We start from the raw sequence: 20,767 nt of genomic DNA, 5'->3' as shown, positions 1-20,767 counted from the left end.
AACCACGCACACGACGGACGAGAACAAACGCGACTCTCTCTGCCCTCACAAGAGCTTCTCTTACTATATAAAGGCTGTTGCTGCTGCCTGCTCTGAGCTCCCAGGTCCCAAGGTCCCACCCCTCACATATATGAAGATCACGACACTGCCCTCATCAAACCCTGGATAGCCATAGGCTACATGGAGAAGAACATAAATCTGCAGCATATGGAGCCGGCCAGCAACTCTACAACCTCAAACCTGTAGATCACCATATAGCCTATGGAGCTGACCTGTTCTGACATTCCATATGTTGATCCTTTGCTCTTCGATGTCTCCCTTTTGACTGGGGACAGGTATTACCTGTCCATTCAAAGTTATTAGTGCAGCCGGCGAAAACTAGAGTTCTCAACAGGCACGAAAATTAAGGCCCAGCCCTACCTAGGCCCTCATCAAACCCTGTACACTCAAGACACTGCCCTTGCTGCCACATGCGCGCGCGTGCACACACACACACACACACACACACACACACACACACACACACACACTCGTAATAATAATAGAGTGCACTCAAATGTCTTATCTGTACGAGACAGCGCCATGCCTGATAATGAGTACCCAGCTGTGAGTACATCATGCGACCAAAGGCATTGTTTGAGCACAATAATTACAACAGTAGGCTAATTCCTTGTTTTGTTTTTTCTTAAAGAGGCAGTGCCACAGGCCTATTACTCCTACATAATGATTGGGTATCAGTATATCCAGGGACCCCCCTCCCTGGATATGGAGGGTGGCGGGTTCTACCAAAAACTGTACTTTTCTGTGTTAAAAGGCTATATTTATGTGGACACAAAACAACAGTCCCTTAACCAGTTGAACCCCAGCAATGCATCCATATTTGTGGAAAACTAAAAACTAAAAATCACAACTTGTAGATCAGTGTAGAACGAAAAGAGAATAGTATCAACTATCAAGAACAAGCAACACCATTCAAAGTAATAGGGCGACTGAATATCGTGGTGGCTGTGTCCTTTGAAGGCCTGTTTTATACGGTTCCTCAAGCCCTGAGTCATTCCACTCAATCCAACTATAGTTAAGTGGTTAAAGATGCAGTACAAGGGGGCACGGTGGCACAGTTGGTAGTGCTGTCGCCTCACAGCTAGAAGGTCCTGGGTTCGATTCCCGCTGGGGACGCTGTGGGCACTGGCGGCGTGTTCCCTCCTCCGCGTCATCAGTGCCCATACCCGAGGTGGGGGTTGGCGATAGGGCCTTTCTGTGTGGAGTTTGCATGTTCTCCCCGTGTCCCCTAGGGTAGATACCCTCACAAAAACATGCCATAATCCTGGTCTCTAAAACTACCTCCCCCTGGCCAGCCGGGGCGCCTGATGGAGGGGAAAGGAACTGGTCGGAATAACGTGTCCCTTCCACGCGCTACATCCGGCCGGGGAAATTCCCCTCTGTCAGGTGAAAAGAAGCAGCTTGGACTCCTCATGCATAGAAGGAGGCATGAGGTCAGTCCGCTGCCCCCCCAGGTTGGCAGAGGAAGTGTAGCGCCCAGGATTACATTAGATAATTGGCACTGGGTGAAAAGAAAACTGGGTTACAAAATCGTGGGATAAAAATTTAGAAAAAAAAAAAAAGATGCAGTACAGTGATTTTTGTACTTTTGTACGGGTTTTGTCTGGGTCTGTGGAGTTAACACTATTCTAATAGACCCCCAGGTGTGGTTAGAAATTCAAATATGTCTTCCCTGTGTATTGTTGGTTTCTCAAAAGGCCCAATCGAGGCCCAGGTCAAAAGGCCCAATCGAGGCCCAGGCCGTAGCGTAACGGTCTGGGCACCGGACTGGTAATCCAGTCGCAGTGTGCCGCGGGTTCGACTCCCGGACCCGACACGGCCTTTACTGCATGTCATCCCCCCATCTCTCTCCCGTTTCCTGTCAGCCTACTGTCTGTCCCTTCAAAAATCAATAAAAGGCGTAAGCCGCAAAAAAATATCTTAAAAAAAAAAAAAAAAAAAGGCCCAATCGAAATGACAGCAATATAGTGTCAACAACGCTGAAGGCATGACGCCAAAGCGCGTACGCTGTGCAGTCTGCTCTGCAGTGTACCATGCCAAATGATAAATAAAATAAAAGTGCCTTAATGGACAGGTCCGTGAGTGCTGGTATTCTCTTTTAGAGATTTATTGTAAAACTGCCCACAACCCCTAGGACAATATGGGTAAATTCACACATCTGCAGCATCGGTGTTTGACACCAATGTGTGACTGGTTGGGACCGTAGGGCCCCCCCCACTTGCAGTCTCCCATCTGCTTGCTTTGCCAATGAAAATAGCAATCTTTTTAAACTGCTTCATAACAACAAATGCTTGTGTAGACATTAGCTTAGACTAGACGAATGAAAACCAGAAATAGTAGGCCTACCACAGCCTCTCCGAGTCCTGGAAAAGGACTAGGTCACTGTAACCTCTCATGTGGTTCCTAACCATTTTTACTCAGAGCCCCCTGTTCTTACACCTAACAATCCCCCACATGTTCACACTCATGCACGCACGCACACTCACGCACACGCATGTTTGTAATACATCGCAATGTGTTGTCAATAAAATGACATGCCCAAAGGGATACGGATACCAGGTTGAAAGTGGATAAAAGCAAGTTTTAATTTTGTGCAACATGTTTAAAAGGGAAACCCTGCCCTAGACTAAACCCCAACACAAAAGTCACAATCAGCATTCTAACACACATTTTATTCAAGCATTAAATTGTAGTATTCCATACCGGCGGTAATTAGTAATTACACAGAGTAGATTAAATAATACATGTGTTCAATGACAGTGCCAATAAATAATATCTTCATGACATGATGAAACTTGGACACAACAAGACACAATAAGTGTCATATTAGCATTCCATCAGTATGCAGCAATTTCTTCTAATAATTGTCTCCACCAGGCCGAAGGCATGGGGAGAGAGTATATATGTTTTGCACTCCGTCCGTGTGTGTGTCCGTCCGTCTGTGTACAGCTAATCTCCGGCACCGTTAACCCAGTTGGTGCAAAATTTTGCACGTACACTCCGACCTCTGCACAAAACCTTCCAGAACGGCCTGTCATAGCGCCACCAGGAGGCCGACTTTTGAAAAAACACATTTTTGGATATTACTCCGCTAGATTCTGTCCAAAAAACCCGCAAATAGTTACACACTATCTCTATAATCATGTGTTCAAGCCGGATCTGTCTGATATTTCATATTCCACCCGAATTGGCTAACATTGGCTTTCAAAGTTTGCAGGATTGGTCCCCTTTGGAACAAAAAGCCTCAAATCATGAACGCAGCGTGTAATTTACGTGAAATCCTTCAAGGACTTTCCTACTAGGCTGAGGAATATATCCCACCCTTTTCACATTGGCCTGTTATAGCGCCACCAACAGGTGGCGTTTTGCCAAACACATTTTTGGAACAAAATGCCTCAAATCATCCAATTGCCATCCAAGGCATAAGAAGAAATGGCACCCTTTTCACATTGGCCTATTATAGCGCCACCAGGAGGCCACAACCTGACCTGGCCTGGTGGAGACCTGTGCCCCGAGGGGCACTTTATCTAGTTTTCTTTCCTATATTATTATCTTTTTTTAATGAAAATAACTGTTTTGGAAATGTCATCAGCAGCAGTCTGGGTCAAACTGGTGTGAATTGGTAGGTAGGGGGGTAGTGAGACAATTAAGTGTTGTCCATATAGTGACTGTCCAGCAAAAGCCTTGGAGCAGGACAGGGAGGAGGACCTACAGTACATACTCCCTCAACCTGAATGACTGTCAACTGTAGAAATAATGTACATTTTAATTTAAACCATGTCTGGAGACATGAATACATGGTGCATACATGGATGTGAATAAACAGCATAACGCTGTAGAAAGCCATGCATGGTTGACCAGTGTGTGTGTGTGTGTGTGTGTGTGTGTGTGTGTGTGTGTGTGTGTGTGTGTGTGTGTGTGTGTGTGTGTGTGTGTGTGTGTGTGTGTGTGTGTGTGTGCGTGCGTGTGAGACCGGTCCAAAGAGCTGTTGTTTCTTCACGTTGAACTGACGTCAGGATCAATCAACATCGTCCTAGGGGGGTGGGTGCTGACACCTGATGTACACAATCAGACAAACACAGGTTACAACAGGACTGCAGTGCTATCACTACTACTACACTGTTAAATCCTAAACTGAAGACCCACAATGTTATTGTGCACATTGCACAAAGCTTTAATGTGCCATACGGCACCTCATGGTGTGCCATACGGTACACAATGAGGTTCTGCTAGCAATGTTTTCATTATTTACTTTGGAGAAACTGTCGACAGGAAACCAAAAAATGAAACCACAAGCAGGAAAATGTTCAGTTATGACATTATGGCCAAAGCTGTGAACAGACAATATTGGTGTTGACACTGGTATATGGTCCTGAAATAAATAAATAAAACAATAAAATATAAAACAAAAATTATACACAACAATCTACTAATTTAAAAAAAGGACATTCTACTAATCTACTCATTTTAAAAAGGCCATTATAAAAAGGGATTTCCTGAATAAGCGCATTTTCAGAATCTATTCTGTAAATGCAGCCTTGCCCTCAATGCCCTCAGTGCCTGTACACCTGACTAACTCCCTAATACTAGAGCAGGGTTCCCCAATTAATTTTCCTCAAGGGCCATATTTTGACTGGCGTACCAGGCTGGGGGCCGAGTCTGCACGCGCGAGGTCGAGGTCTTGCCCTGAAAATTCATTTTCAGGGCAAGACCCCATTTGAAAAGGATGCCCAGTTTGACATGCATAGGCTACTGACCCCCATTTAATGCCATTTATATCTGGGACCCTTCTTTTTTTTTTGGAAATTCTTTCATGGGCCACAAGGGGGCGCTCTGTGGGCCGCAAATGGCCCGCGGGCCGCCTATTGGGGAACCCTGTACTAGAGGGAGCGAGAACAACGATCTGGTACCACCCACTTTCAAAACAAATATGGGTACATTCTCCTTCTAGAGCACTGCCACTCAAGCGTGGAATGCCCTGACCCCTTCCCTTCAAAAAATGCAGGTGACTTGCATCTTTTAAAACAGGCCTGAAAATCCACCTTTCAGCAGGCACAAGGGAGAGGAAACTAGAAAAAGTGCCCTTCTGGGCACAGGTCTCCACCAGGATAGGAATGTAGGACATTGCAGCTTGCCTTCATCTGGTGATTGGATAAAAGGGCAACAAAAGTAAATTACAAAAACACTTTTCGGCCAGTTATGGCGCCACCTTGAGGCTGAGTTGAAATTGTTCATGTGGCATTTCTTCCTCGGCCTAGTGGGAATGTGCGTGCACAATTTCACGGAAATCACGCGATGTGTTCATGATTTGCAGCATTTTGTTTGAAACTGAGCACTCCTGTGAACTTTGGAAGCCAATCTTAACCAATCAGGATGGAGTCTGAGAAATCTGAAAGACCCGTTTCGTTGAATGGCTCTAGAGAGACTGTGTACCAATTTGCGCGATGTTTGGACAAAATCTGTAGGTGTACTGTGCAAAAACTTGTTTTGCACAAAGCGGCCTCCTGGTGGCGCTATAACAGGCCGTTCTGGAAATTTTGGGGCAGAGGTTCATCGTTGGCATCCAGGGAGTGTGTGTGCAAAATTTGGCATCGACCGGGTTAACGGTGGCCGAGATTAGCTGCTCACAGACACACGGACGGACGGACACACACACACACACACACGGACGGACGGACGGAGTGCAAAACATACTCTCCCCCCATGCCTTCGGCCTGGTGGAGACAATGATCACCCACCTTTCCCGCAAGGACTTGTTTTGGTGCTATCCCTTTTGGATTATAAGTGTTTAACTGTACTATGTTGCTGTTAGATTTCTGTCTAATAAATTATCCAATCAATCAAACCCCAAAAGGTAAACAGGTAAAGCAAACAAAAGCCAGAGTGTATCAGCACCTCGCTGAGAATAATCATCAGATTAGACACAAAAACACAAAATGTTCATTACTTCAGATGTCTCTATCTGACAACAAGACCAGTAAACCATTGTTTGCGAGAGGAACACAGGACCAGGAGGCAGATAACTGAAGGAACGCCAGCTTAACGAGGCCACGGGTGACGCCATCTAGTCCCATTACAACAGGCAGACGGCAGAGTCATTTGGCTAACTGTAAAGTAGCCTTGCCGAGCCATGAGGCCCATAGGGCAGAATCTCCTGTTTCTGTAGCGTGAGGCAGCTTGATGTACAAGTACACCCCCTGGACATGACGCTAGTATGTCACAGGGACTTACCCCCAATCCAACCCTTGATGCTGAGTGTCAAGCAGGGAGGCATTGGGTCCCATTTTTTACAGTCTTTGGTATGACCCGGCTGGGGATTGAATTGAACCCCAACCTCCCAGTCTCAGGGCGGACACTCTAACCACAAGGCCACTGAGCTGGTTGGCTAACTGTGACTCAAGCTTATTATCGCCATTGCTCAATGGACTCACAAGCAACAGGGGGCACCCCTCCACCAAATCATCACAGAGAAGAATGTTCATACACTTTTACAAAAACAAAACAAAATGTGCTCGATGATGGAGTCTGGCTGTAACCATATACAGTAGGTGTCACCAGCCTCTTAATTGAGCCTTTGTCCAGAGTAGCCGTTGCCATGTATAACAGCTAATGGGGAAGCTGAATAAACTGAGTAAACTAAACCAACCAGAGTCCAAGACGCTTCCATGCTTTAAAGTTTAAATAATAAACTAAAGTCCACTTTATTCTCTGTAGCATGAAGGTGTTTGCCTTCATGCTTGCCGACAAGAAATAATCTTCAAGCAAACAATGCATTAGCTAAACTATAGGAGATTGGATCTTGTCTTTACATTTTTGGAATAGAGTTTAAGTGGGAGGGCAATGAGTGTCAAAATGTGCATGTAAGACAACAGTTGCACAGCGGTTATCTATCTATCTATCTAGTTGACACAGTTGGTGGCGCCCTTCCTGTGTTTTCTCCTTCGGCCCTGCTCTGTGGGAGCTACTGTACCGTTTGTCAGCCACGATAAAACACCCTTCCCTACACAGCTCTCCTCAACGCAAAGCCAAATTTATAGTCCGTCATACGATGGCGTCTCTTGTCGACAAGAACCACTTTTCCTAATGATTTAACACCATGCCACGAGACGTTGGCCTGAAGAGACACCACTATGCAATGGAGCATTAATTAAGCTTAAGACAAAGACAATGGCGCAATGTTCCAGGAAGCCTTGACAGACCTTTCTTATGACTGAGCCAATTTCCCTGTCCGCGTTACATAATATGCTTCGGGTTAAAATAGGGCAGGCTTTCCGTGAACCACACGACGACAGGACATTATGTCTGTCTGAGCTGAATTCCCCAATTAATTCTGCGGGTTCAGGCTGGGTTTAGATTTTCATTCTTGAGATAAAGAGAATCATCTTTTGGTCTGCTCAAAAGACCAGATAAGATTGTTTCAAGTTCCAAAAGGGGGTTTAATAATACTGACAGGGAAGTAGAATGCCGTGTTATGAATCCATCAGTACACCCTGGGCTTTATCAGGAAGAATCAGAATAACAAGTACGGCCTAGATGTAGATAACAGACTGTATCCTGCTTTGACATTTAACCCATTCTGACCGGGCACCCGTTTTGGTGTCAGCATCATGTCGTGCTTTACCTATTGAAAAATAGCAGATCTACAAGCTCATATCGCGCCACCGAGTGGCGCGATACGAGCTTGTAGGTCTGCTATTTTTTGAAAAATCGAAGAACGACTGACATTTTTAGAATCTGATCTCAGGTCAGAATGGGTTAATCAGACCAGTGCGTGTCCAGTGGAAAACTCGTATGAATCTGATCTCAGGTCAATCTTTCACACTCTCAGAGTCATAGTGGCATTGAGAAATGATTTTGTTTGATTCTAAATATTGGGCATCCTTGGACACAAAAACACAACATGGCCATCTGTGGCCACTAGATCATAATGCATGTCGGCCAAGAAGGACAGCTGAGAGGTAATGTGACACGGCTGCACCGTCTCGTCCCACAGCACAGACAGTGCTTATTACTTAATGTACCCACACATGTCTGAATGTTGAAGCCAAAGGCCTGATTCATACTGCTGTCGGTGTCACAAGAGATTAATTAACCCATTCTGACATGAGATCAGATTCATAACGAGGTTTCCGCCGGACACACACTGGTCTGATGAACCCATTCTGACCTGAGATCAGATTCTAAAAATGTCAGTCGCTCTTCGATTTTTCAAAAATAGCAGACCTACAAGCTCGTATCGCGCCACTCGGTGGCGCGATATGAGCTTGTAGATCTGCTATTTTTCAATAGCTAAAGCATAACATGATGCCAACACCAAAATGGGTGCCCGGTCAGAATGGGTTAAGCAAGCATATTTTATACTTTGGTGCAGGATGATGTCGCTCATCACAAATGACAGATTTCCAAGTTAATAACGCGATGCATCGCGTTAGGCATGTAAGCGATGTATCGTAAATCGATTTCAATTGATTCAAACAGGTGACAATTTAAAGCGATGTAATAAATGGCTTTTGGAGGGAAGTGACTGCAGTCACTTTCATCTTAGAGCACTGCAGAGGGGAGGTGTGTGTGTGTGTGTGTGTGTGTGTGTGTGTGTGTGTGTGTGTGTGTGTCTGTGACCAGCTGATGCTTGTTTACATGAAAAGTACAGTATGGTACTTTTGCAATGTAGTTAAACAAAAGTTGTGAAAATGTGGTACTGTACATGTGAGATTAATAGCTGGGGGGGATGTAAGAGGAAAAAAAAGAAATTAGTTTTCAGTCATTTGTCTGGAAAATAAATTTGTGTGACAAGCAACTGTGTGAAGCAACTGTGTGAAGGGGTTGTGAGTGTGTGCGACCGTGCGTGCGTGCGTGTGTGTGTGACTATATCGTCGGGTGTGTCGGATGTAAACCTCATGTGTCCAAAACTGTACGTTTGTAGGATTCAAATGCAAAAATATCAAAAGTAGCAGTTCGAAACATGGCCGTGTGGATGCTTTCGATGCTTCTGTGTGATGCTGCATGTAGAATGATCACATAGGCGTTGTAGGGTATTAATTTAGGAAAAAAGTAAAACACAAAAAGTTAGAACATAGAGATAAGAGGTTTCTGCCTGACAGCAACGATATGTGAGAGCAAGAGAAATAGAAGATACAGACAGATAGATACAGAAAGAGTGTGTGAAGGACAGTATGATCCAACTCACGCCGATAAATCATCTCTTTCTTACTTGCCACAGTCTTTTAGTTTTCTCCTGTGTTTCCTCCTCCTCCTCGGTCTGTTCCTCACAGACTGACTGCTGCTGGGAATCAATAAACATAATAAATGTACAGAACTCTGAAGAATGATGATGCTGCATGATATGAGTCCTTTGTCATGCATTTGCTGGTGGTTACATACAGCTAAACAAACTAGGAGGAATGCGAGCACACCTTCTGTCAAAATGAACGATACAACGAACCTGCCAGGGTGCACGGCCATAACTCTATGTGCACGGCTCCAAAGAGTTCAACATCAAGAGAATGATGCCGGCTCTCAAGTTCTGAAAACTGAGAGCCTTCGGGTACTTTTTTATTCTAATATACTGTAAGAGAGGCAATATAACAAATCGGACGTGCTACAGTATGCTCTACACTGTTTGTTTTGTCATGTTTTAGCCTGCCCCAGGAGGGACTAATATATGGGGGGATATCATCATATCAGTTTATCCATCTATCTATCTATCTTCTCCTTCTTTGACCAACAGTATACCCGATTTCCATCAAGACCACAGTATCTGACCACAGCACTGATGGCACACAGTGTTCAGCCGGGTCTAAATTCCTTTAACCCATTCTGACCTGAGATCAGATTAAAAAAATGTCAATTACATCCTGACAGTTTCATTATTAACCCATTCTGACCTGAGATCAGATTCTAAAAGTGTCTTCGATTTTTCAAAAATAGCAGACCTACAAGCTCGTATCGCGCCACTCGGTGGCGCGCTATGAGCTTGTAGATCTGCTATTTTTCAATAGCTAAAGCATAACATGATGCTAACACCAAAATTGGTGCCCGTTCAGAATGGGTTAAAAATGCTGCCCACCCAATCAGAAATGATAAATGTTATACAATTGGCAGAAATATGCTTTGCAGAAAAGAAATATACTGTATCTTTCAAAACTCTATGTAGAGTGGATGAAATTGTATGCTGAACCCATTTAGACCTGAGGCAGTGAGGCTGATTCTAAACAGCCTTCTAAATCGTGACCTAAGTTTTCAGGAAAAACTTCAATTATTTTATAATTGTGTTTACATGGACTCCTGTGTCCAAAATGTATTCACGCGTTAGAATCATACTGCAAATGTGAACTAAATTTATTTAGCATTGAGATATCCAGAAATGTCTTTCTACTCACCTTCGACTATTCATATGTATTAATTGCCGCCGGGGTCTGAAAAACAGCAGAAAACAATTAATGTAGGTTACTTAACTCACTTATGGTCTGCATTGGCAGGTCCTTCTCATAGGGAAATAACTTGTGAATGGCATTTGAGGGATTGTTCCCAGGTGTTATTCATCAGCACCTACCTGCACTCACATTCCTCGTGCTCCACAAAGGTGAGCTCCACATAACGTCCGGATCTCTCAGATGGAGTAATCCTCAACAGCTACGACGGGAAAGGACAAGGAGAAGTTCTACGAAACTATCCCACAAATCTATGCAAAAAGCTCACACACGTGCACATAAGCCGACATGCTCTTCATCATTACAAGCTCGGAATGTGTTGCCACCACTGTTTTCATACTGTAATGTTCTTAAAGGGACACTTCACCCTTTTTGCAAAAGAATATATGTTAATGACGTTTAGAAGCTTTAGATCACTTTCCTGGGGGTCTTTATGTGTGTAATATGTGGTTTTAGATATTTTAGATTGTAGCAGTGAGCCTGTTGTCTCTGATGTCATGGACACTGGTCTCACTACCTTCCTGGACTACAATTCCCATAATTCTTTGGTGCACTGCTCCTCCTTGTGGATAGGGGGAGAGCTGTCTTACTGAGACAACATGTAGTCCAGGAAGGAAGTGAGCCCAGTGTCCATGACATCAGAGCCAACAGGCTCACTGCTACAATCTAAAATATCTAAAACCACATATTACACACATAAAGACCCCCAGGAAAGTGTTCTAAAGCTTCTAAACGTCATTAACATATATATTTTTGCAAAAAGGGTGAAGTGTCCCTTTAATGTGCCATGCAGGCTGAAAACCGTGGCAGTCCGAGCCATTTAGCGCCATCTAGTGGCAGCAGGGAAGGAGTTTTAAGTTAAGTGCTGGTCTGTTGCGCGTCTTACTTTTCTGATACTGTGCATTCAAGTGAAACGTGGAAGGTATCAATTTTATAATGTGTGAGGGTGACTGACCGTTAAAGGTATATTCAGTGATTTCACTCAAAAAAACCGTAGGTTTCGTTTTTGGCTGTGGGATCAGGATAGAGAGTCAAAAACGAAACCTAAGGTTTTTTGACCCCCAGGGGTTAACTGGGGACAGGGAGGCCTCAGCACACTCTATAGTAGGGAGGATTATCACAACAAAACAAAAAAATAAATGATATTTGAATTAAGTGAAATCACTGAATATACCTTTAAAGCAGTGGTTATCAAAGTGGACCACTCAACGACCGGCTAGGGGTCCTTGAGTGGCACAAATGTACAAATGGAACCAAATAGACCTGTCCATTTGGTTCCATTTGTGCACTGTCGGAGTTAAATGAATACTGAAGATTTTACATTTTAGATTGGGGTCCCGGCGATACATAGTCATCAAAATGGGGTCCGTGGCCTAACTAACTGGGGTTCCTCGAGAAACCCTTCGTTACAGTACTCACACACCTGCAGAGTGATGTTGCGTACGAGTGTTGGCTGGCACTCCAGGTTGGCATCTCCGCAGCAGCCAGAACATCGCCAAAGTGGAACACAGGCGGGGCTAAACATATGCTCCACCCCTCCCGGGTACTCCTGCTCTACATCCACCAATCGCTCCATGGGACGACACATGCTCCGCCTCCACACCTCATGGAACAGCACTACTGCAACGATGGCAGAGGAGGAACTCTCTCATTATTGCTCCATTCGCATTTAGGGGCGGCGCTGATGATTAATGCATTATGATAATTTTGTAATTATTATGCATCCATGGTCCTTACTTTTTGGGGGGACTTCTGATGAAGGGAGGGAGTCCTGTATTATGAACACCAAAACAAGAAAGAATAATCTTTAAACACATTCAGTCTTTCTTTTTATCCGGGTAATAATCTGACACAAGCCCCTATATATGTGACTGTCCAATGAACAGAGCACAGTACAGACATCTGTGAGATGAGATGAACATGATTATACTGTAACTGAGAGGAGCAGTATGATTTGCAATTGAAGACCGCCCTCTGGTGGCAAAGGTAATACTAACCGTGTGCTACTAGGAGGTATGAGTTGTTGTTTAATAGGTAATGAGAAATGACTAATGAATAATGACTATAAACATATTCAAATGATGCCAATCGATTTGAAATCTGCAGTATTTATAGTGACAATAATTCAATAACTTTTGAGTAGTTTAAAGTGTGTTATATCATTGTTATATGTTGTCAGACTATCAAAAGCATCAATAATACTATTATCGATTTTCAGGCAAAGACTGCACTTCAAATAATACCAACAAGGGTGTGTTATAATATGTTTGCGCGCACACACACACGCACACACACGCGCACACGCACACGCACACACACACACACACACACACACACACACACACACACACACACACACACACACACACACACACACACACACACACACAATCAGAGCCATGAACAAGCAACTACAGTATAGCTGTCAGGTCAAATGTTTTCGAGCAGTACTAATAACTCTTTCCTCCCAACAGATCACACAGCTGTTTTCATTACTTCTAGGGTCAAACCTGCACATATATTCTAACTTATATACTGCATATATGTAACTATAATTCTCTCTCTCTGTTTCCGTCTCTCTCTCTCTCTCGTTGTCTTATTTCTAAATGTCACATCCATTTTCTATGAACTTTATTCTGGTGACTAATACAGGAGATACCGCATATATATGTATCTCTCTCTCCCTCGTTATATGTTTTCTAAATGTCACATTAGATTTCCGTGAACTTTATTCTGTTTAAGGCAAACCATGCACCCTAGAGACACGCAGGAGGCCATAATTAGATCCTTCTATTCATTCTATAGGATTCAGACAATTTCAGTTTTGTTCAAAGTCTGATGCCTCTGTGTATTCCAGTCAAGGCCCACGCAGTCTTTGTGTCTCCTGAACTCCAGATGAGATCAAATGTGACTTTCTGGCCACGATCAGGCAATGAAGTTGTTTTCAAATCATTAATTTGTTTTCAATTCATAAAAAGACAGATTTACATGCGTTTCCTGAACTCCAGATGAGATCAAACGTGACTTTCTGGCCACGATCCAGGCAATGAAGTTGTTTTCAATTCATAAAAAGACAGATTTGCATGAGATCAGGAATGACTGTTTCTGTCTCAGAGTGAAGCTGGGAAGGGGGCTTGATTACTTGCAACGATACAGCACTCATTATCCACCTTCAAAGGAGGTTCTTTTAAGTAGTAAAGTTGCAGCTCCCACTGGGGGGAGTTGAATTAAGGCCCTAACTGATCTGGGCCAAGGCCCAGCCCGAGTAATTAGCATAGATTTTATGCCCAACCTGGCCCTAAAGCGTCGGGTCGGGTCGAGTTTGGGCAGAATTTGAGAACTCTATACATATATATAGTAAAAGTGAAATGCCAGTGAGCACCATCTTCATGATAGATATAAATACACAAACAGACAGAACAGAACTATTATTTCTATATATATATATATTTTTTTTTAAAGATTTATTTCTTCATGGAGCCGACCTGACGTTTTTGGGCCGGGTCGGGTTTGAGAACTCTAGACTAGAGTAGAGTTCTACTCTCCGGCTGCAATATAGAGTTCAGTCATAGCGGACGGTGTTCACCACTGGTTCTCAGGTTAACATCTCCGAGAGGGTATGAAAGGAACCAAATCGACCTGATAACACTGAGGACATTACGATATAGATTGGGGTCCCAAAGATAAATTGTAGCACATGGGGGTCTGTGGTTTAACCCATTCTGAACAGGCACCCATTTTGGTGTCAGCATCATGTTATGCTTTAGCTATTTAAAAATAGCAGATCTACAAGCTCATATCGCGCCACCGAGTGGCGTGATACGAGCTTGTAGGTCTGCTATTTTAAAAAAATCGAAGAACGACTGACATTTTTTTAGAATCTGATCTCAGGTCAGAATGGGTTCATCAGACCAGTGTGTGTCCGGCGGAAACCTCGTATGAATCTGACCTCAGGTCAGAATGGGTCAATGCATATCAAGCTGACCTTTAAAAAGGTTGAGAATCACTGGTCTGCAACCCAAATCTACACTGAGAAATCCTCATTGTCCATTTAACTCGGTTCCATTTGTACCCTCTCTGAAATGACAGACCTGTTGAGTGTCCATTTGGACCGATGGAGGTCCCCGGACACGATGTTGATAAACAGTGGTGTGTACAGTATATGACTGTGCTCTGCATAGCACCCGCCCCCCCCCCCCCCCCCCCCAAGGGGTCAAGGGTCAGAGGGCATTATAGGAAAAAGGAAACACCTGGGAGAGCATCACACCCACACACACCCACACCCATGGGACCATGCAGGCTAAGGGAGCTGTGGCCTCTGTACAAACCAGCTGGAAGATGCATGGTTCAACATGTTTCCGTGCCGGGAATGGATTACTCCAGGTTAATGTCGCTGCCAAACCCGCTATACCCGCCATTTGTTCTATGTGTTTAATCCGCTGTATTGTAATAAATAAAAAGAAAATCCGTCTTCGTCGCGGAGATAGAGAATAGATGGTTTTGTTTTGATGACGAAACCGGAAATCGTCACATGCTGTGGGCTGCTAGGGCTTCTGGGAAATTGAGGCCAATGGAAATGCATGGGGTGCAACGCCTCATTGAGACCAGTCTTGTGTGCGTCTTCCGGGTGCACCAAGATGGTGGATGATACACTCGGATCATAACAAACCACGGGAGCTTTTTTTGCTGGAGTTTCGCGGATTAAAAGCCCAAATAATTCAGCGTATGCTCTAAAGGTAATACAACAATCTCGGCAGTGAAGGGGGGTTGATTCAAATGCGGGTTAAGCGTGTAAAACAGTCAAACTGTTTTAAAATAACTCTGATATATTGAAACTCAGATATATTCGGGAGCGACACCGTCGTGTGAGAAAGTATAGAGTAGGATTAAGAAGATCACAACTTGTTTGAAAGAATCCAGACATTTACATTTTCATTGAAGCCAGTTATAGACCTAGCAGCCTAGCCGATGTTCTTATACAAAGCTCCAGCTGGGGAGCAGCTAAGCAGACCAGATTAATGTGTTCTGAGGAGAATAAAGGGGATACAACTGCCTCCAACTTACTCAACATAAAGAGTTGTTGTACCGTCTTGTTTGAGCTTAATTGTTTATCACATCACTCTCATTCTTCAATATAGCCTATATAATAGCTGTTTCTCCACCAGGGATCCAAATACTTTTTTGAGACATTGAGAGTGTACAACTATTAGATACACTCAGATTTAAATTGACACTGAATGGACTAAATGTATGAATGAATGAATTAATGAATGAATGAAACATTGTAAAGCACTTTGAGCACTTGGAAAAGCGCTATAAAAATGCAATTAATTATTATTATCATTATTAAATGGACACTTTCCAGTATAAATTGGGGTCCGAGATCATTTTCCCCCGCCTAATATTGAACAAGTTCAGAGTGTTTGCACTGAAAATGAATTGGTTCAGAAGAACCATGAAAGTTGGTTCTGAACTGGAACCAAAAAAGGGTTCCTTGAAAGCAAGAATCTAGAACGGAACCAGTTCTAGAACCAAAGTTATTTTGGTGGAACAGGAGCCTGATAGATTGTGACATCTTGGCTGGGGTACTGCAAGGGCACACCCTACTGTAGCTCTTTGTCATAGCCCTGGACTACGCGCTAATTAGGAAGGCCATCAGTGGACGAGAGCACTATCTTGGCCTCACCATAACCCATTCTGACCGGGCACCCATTTTGGTGTTGGCATCATGTTATGCTTTAGCTATTGAAAAATAGCAGATCTACAAGCTCATATCGCGCCACCGAGTGGCGCGATACGAGCTTGTAGGTCTGCTATTTTTGGAAAAATCGAAGAACGACTGACATTTTTAGAATCTGATCTCAGGTCAGAATGGGTTCATCAGACCAGTGTGTGTCCAGTGGAAACCTCGTATGAATCTGATCTCGGGTCAGAATGGGATAATACCGCAAGGAGGTCAAGACGACACCCCACAGACAGACCTGGACTATGCGGACGGCATCAGCCTGCTCTCCGACCACGTGGAACAATTAAGCTCAGGAAAACTCCTAAACCAGAGTTGAGGCAGAGTGTGCCAAGGTTGGTCTTCGGCTGAATGCCAAGGAAAACTGATGTTATCAACTATAACATCACTTTGGAACATCCATCTCTGACAACAACAGAAGGCACTACTAAGGAAGTCAAGGACTTCAAGTACCTATAGGCTCATGGGTCAACTCAACTGAACAAGATCTTAAAGTGAGGAAGGCACTTGCATGGAGGGCCAGCGTATGGAACTCCAATCTCCCCCGTTGAATCAAGCTCAGCTTCTATACACAACGGTAGAGTCTGTTCTCCTATATACGGCAGTGAATGCTGGACCCTGAAGCCAACCCTGCAGAAGTATAGATAGGTGCTATACACCAGAATGTTACCAACATGAATCTGTGTGATGGAATGCCAAGGGTGAGCCAGAAAATAGCATCCAGGAGAATGAGACTATAGCAGGACACTGCCAAAGACACCAAGAGTTTCCAGCCAGCAAGTTATAGTGCTGTGGGAACCAACACACGGGCACGGGTCACGAGAACGTCCAACATTAACATATGTGGATGTACTCAAGAAAGACGCAGAAGCGCAAAGCACCAACGAACTGGCTCTATATGCATGAGAACCGGGATGACTGGAAGCAACGATGGAGGGCTCGTCTCTTAGGACGACATAGAGAGAGTATCTGTCTCTCCAGCTCTTTAACCCATTCTGACCTGAGATCAGATTCATACGAGGTTTCCGCCGGACACACACTGGTCTGATGAACCCATTCTGACCTGAGATCAGATTCAAAAAATGTCAGTCGCTCTTCGATTTTTCAAAAATAGCAGATCTACAAGCTCATATCGCGCCACCGAGTGGCGCGATACGAGCTTGTAGATCTGCTATTTTTAAATAGCTAAAGCATAACATGATGCTGTCACCAAAATGGGTTAATAAACAGAAATTTCAATTTTTTGAGGGTTGCAGATTTCAGCCAATCAGGAGAGACTACCCAATGTATCAGCTTCAGTGCTGCAGTATCAGTTTGTCTGCTCATTTCTTTGTGTCAACACTCATCACTTCCACTTGGTTCCACTTCCACAATTGCACTTGTTTGTCCTGCAGTATCCTGTATGGCTTCTCTGCATGAAATTGGTATCCTGACCTGAAAATGCTTTTTTTTTTTTGTTCACTAAAGAGCTGGAGAAACAGTATATGTTACTGTAAAAAATAATCTACTATCTACTATCAGAATCAATTAACAAATAAATGATAATACATGAATAAAAATCACTACCCCTATGGGTAGGCTACCCTACCTTTAATTTGTCATGGTCCATTCAATTGCATATCAAAACTGGGTGTCCTTGTATAGCCCACTGAAAGAAGTTCAGAATAGGTCTAGGCCCCTAATTTAACCCCTATATCTTGAACTGGATCTAAACATGCAGAGTTCCTGGCCCAGCTGGACCCTGCTGCCTGCAGCTGCCTGCCGCTGCAAAGGCCACTTGTGTAAATATGTGCGCATGTGAATGATAGCTAGCATATAGTCACTGTAAACAGCTTGTGCATTCAATTTAACACGACACAACAGACAACACAACAAGAGAGCCTTAAAATGCCACGCAGTCATTCAATATTAAGCTGCAAAGGTCTCTGTTAAAATGCTAAGGGTTGTGGTTATTCCCCCAGAAGGCTATTCAAATGTGACTCCAATTATATCTTCGTATTTCACGTGAAGTGCTCTCATCATAAGAGTCACAAGGAGAAAGAGAAGTCAAGGCGTAAGAAACGCCTTCAAGAACTAATAAGACCGAGATGAACGTTTTACCAGATTTTAGAGATGAGCAATTCAATCAAATCTACTAATCATTTACACATGGTCTATACATTAAGCACATATAGCCTACTGGTATTTAATCCCTCATGTAGGCCTACTGTAGGCCTAGCTATCCATACGCATTAAAGCTAACGATTCAAGCTCTGCATAGTTGTAGTTTTACGTTTTCAATGTCCCATTATATAAAATATTATAAAGTTTGCATGTGTAGTTGCAGAGTTGGCCTACCTGCGCAGGTATCAGTTGCAGGAGAACTGCGACGCCGATGAAACTTTTCATTCTACCACAAACAAATGGGCTCAGGGGCAACCCCAGCTTTGAAAGTATAGGCTAAAAAAAAAAGAAAGAAAGGAAAAATAAATAAAGGTCAAAAGTAACGGAAAAGCTGGACGTATTTATGGGTCCAGATGAGAGGAGAGGCGCATTTTCTCTCTGCGCTCCTAGCGAGAGCGCGCACGAGGGCTGCGCGTCACAGCGGAGCATCAGTAGGCTAAAATAATCAACCCTCTGGCGCACAGCCTCTTTCTCTATGTACACCCCCACCCCCCCTATATGTACCCCCCCCCCCCCCCCCCACACACACACACACACACACACACACACACACACACACACACACACACACTTTCAAACTTATACGCGACGGCGCACTTAAAACATATATAGGGCATAGCAGTGGGCGTGGTTTTCTGGTTCCACTGAAACATCGGCCATTCATATAGATTATAGAAATGAAAACGTTTTTGTCATATCAAAAAATATCACTTACCCCACCTTTAAGACTATAAAGACAGACAGATCTATGTGTATTTTCTGATGTTTTAACAATCAATCTTTATTTCAGACTATAGGTCCATATGAAAAACTGTTACTTACGGACTGTGCCCTGTGAGCTGAAGCAGAAGCAACTATTTCCACCCCCCCCCCCCCCCCCTCTTTTAAACATTTATAATCAGGGCTTATTATTTGAAAACTTGTCCACTTTGGGACTCACTGATGGAGCCAAGCATCCAACATATAGGCTGGATGGGATGGATACAGGGATCCATCCCTTGATTCTCTGCCCTCGGGTCATCATGCCGATTACAATTCTTAAATATATAAGACGGAAGGGGTCGGGGGTCACACATTACTCTCTAAACTAAACCCTCCATTTGGGATGTGGCTTTACCAGCTGAGATTACACTGTTTATAATACCCCAGGCCCCCAGATGGTGGTGTGTATGGTCTGGGCACCAGGTTACGAATCCGAGGTTATCATCTCCGCCGTTCCAAATATGAGCAGAATGTCTGTGAAAGAGCCTCCTTCATTCCTGACTTAAGCTGTGTTTATGCACTGTCATGTTCGCCACAGATAACATGTCTGCCATCATTAGTGATGATGGTCTATTTTATTATTATGCCTCTGACAAAACGTTCCTTTACATGATTGACTTACATTATATAGCTACATATTGGACTCATTGTGGTGCCACCCCACCACCTAAAGGGCATTGTTCCACTTTCATTTAGTCATAGGCCGATACCATCATTAGTGATGGATTTCATTTTAACTTTTTGTCACTGACATAACACTGCTCTATATGATTTACTTGCATAATAAGTACATTCACCCCATTTATAAGTCATTGGCATCATTGCGGTTCATTTTTATCTTTTTCTGCAAACTGGGCATTGGTCCAGGACAGGTCCAAGCGGAGTCCACTCTGATTTACAGTCAAGCAACCCGATGCCAACTCTCGACGATGTTCTTTATTACAACCAGGTGCTTCATGTGAGTGCCACTCCTTATTATGGAATAGCCACGTTGGTTCAGCTCACAGCACACGACTCGTAAGTAAGGCAGTGCCAACACCCCCATCGTACATTTATTACAAAGGTCTCAGATGTGTTTTTACAGCCTGGGTGATTTACAGACCAATTAGGGCTGGTGTGTTTTATAAAACAAGCGTCTGCAGAGAAGATAACGCAGACGGATGATGCCAGGCCCCCCCACACACTGACTGCGATACTTGGCCTTTTCAAGCCTCATTTATATACTGTAGGGTGGCGGACTGTTTTTCTTGCAAAAAAAGAACAGATCTACAAGCTAACAATATGTTGCTTCACAATGCATTGTTGGTTTGCAGATCTGTTGTTTTTAGGTGCCATATTTTCCTAACCTTGCACATGACTTTGATGAATTTATAAATAATGAATAGGGCATGTGAGAAGTCACACATGCAAATGTGTGGTGTGGTGTGTGCGTGCGTGCGTGCATGCATGTTTGCAAGTTGACAAATCTTCACGGCCAAGAAAATGCAACATCCCTGGTGTACTATTATAACCCCGACATTCAAACTATCGTCTCTCAGTAGAACCCAGTGGTTCCCAAACATCTTAGCTCAAGACCCAAAAGAGAAATTAAACGTTTGCCCGGGACTCA

At 43.7% G+C, this 20,767-nt stretch overlaps 1 protein-coding gene across 2 annotated transcripts; it reads right to left on the bottom strand.

The window, feature by feature from the left end:
* Positions 1-3,500: 3,500 nt before the first annotated feature.
* pgfa (placental growth factor a) lies at positions 3,501-18,713 on the bottom strand. 2 transcript variants are annotated; one of them, XM_083790902.1, is made up of 7 exons: positions 18,571-18,713; positions 12,228-12,261; positions 11,914-12,110; positions 10,613-10,692; positions 10,440-10,475; positions 9,272-9,343; positions 3,501-4,115 (listed from the first exon to the last, which is right to left on the bottom strand). In XM_083790902.1, exons 1-7 carry the CDS (start codon positions 18,619-18,621, stop codon positions 4,094-4,096), a joined length of 492 nt encoding a protein of 163 aa, XP_083647028.1. In that variant the 5' UTR covers positions 18,622-18,713; the 3' UTR covers positions 3,501-4,093. The 2 variants fall into 2 exon arrangements, with proteins under 2 accessions (XP_083647028.1, XP_083647029.1); XM_083790903.1 differs by having other exon boundaries at positions 9,272-9,340.
* Positions 18,714-20,767: the final 2,054 nt, after the last annotated feature.

This window comes from Protomyctophum parallelum, assembly GCF_964188405.1.
Source record: "Protomyctophum parallelum genome assembly, chromosome: 19".
In the NCBI taxonomy this organism is placed as follows: domain Eukaryota; kingdom Metazoa; phylum Chordata; class Actinopteri; order Myctophiformes; family Myctophidae; genus Protomyctophum; species Protomyctophum parallelum.
Note: the sequence above shows the minus strand (reverse complement) of the source record. Positions and strands in the feature narration are given on the sequence as shown.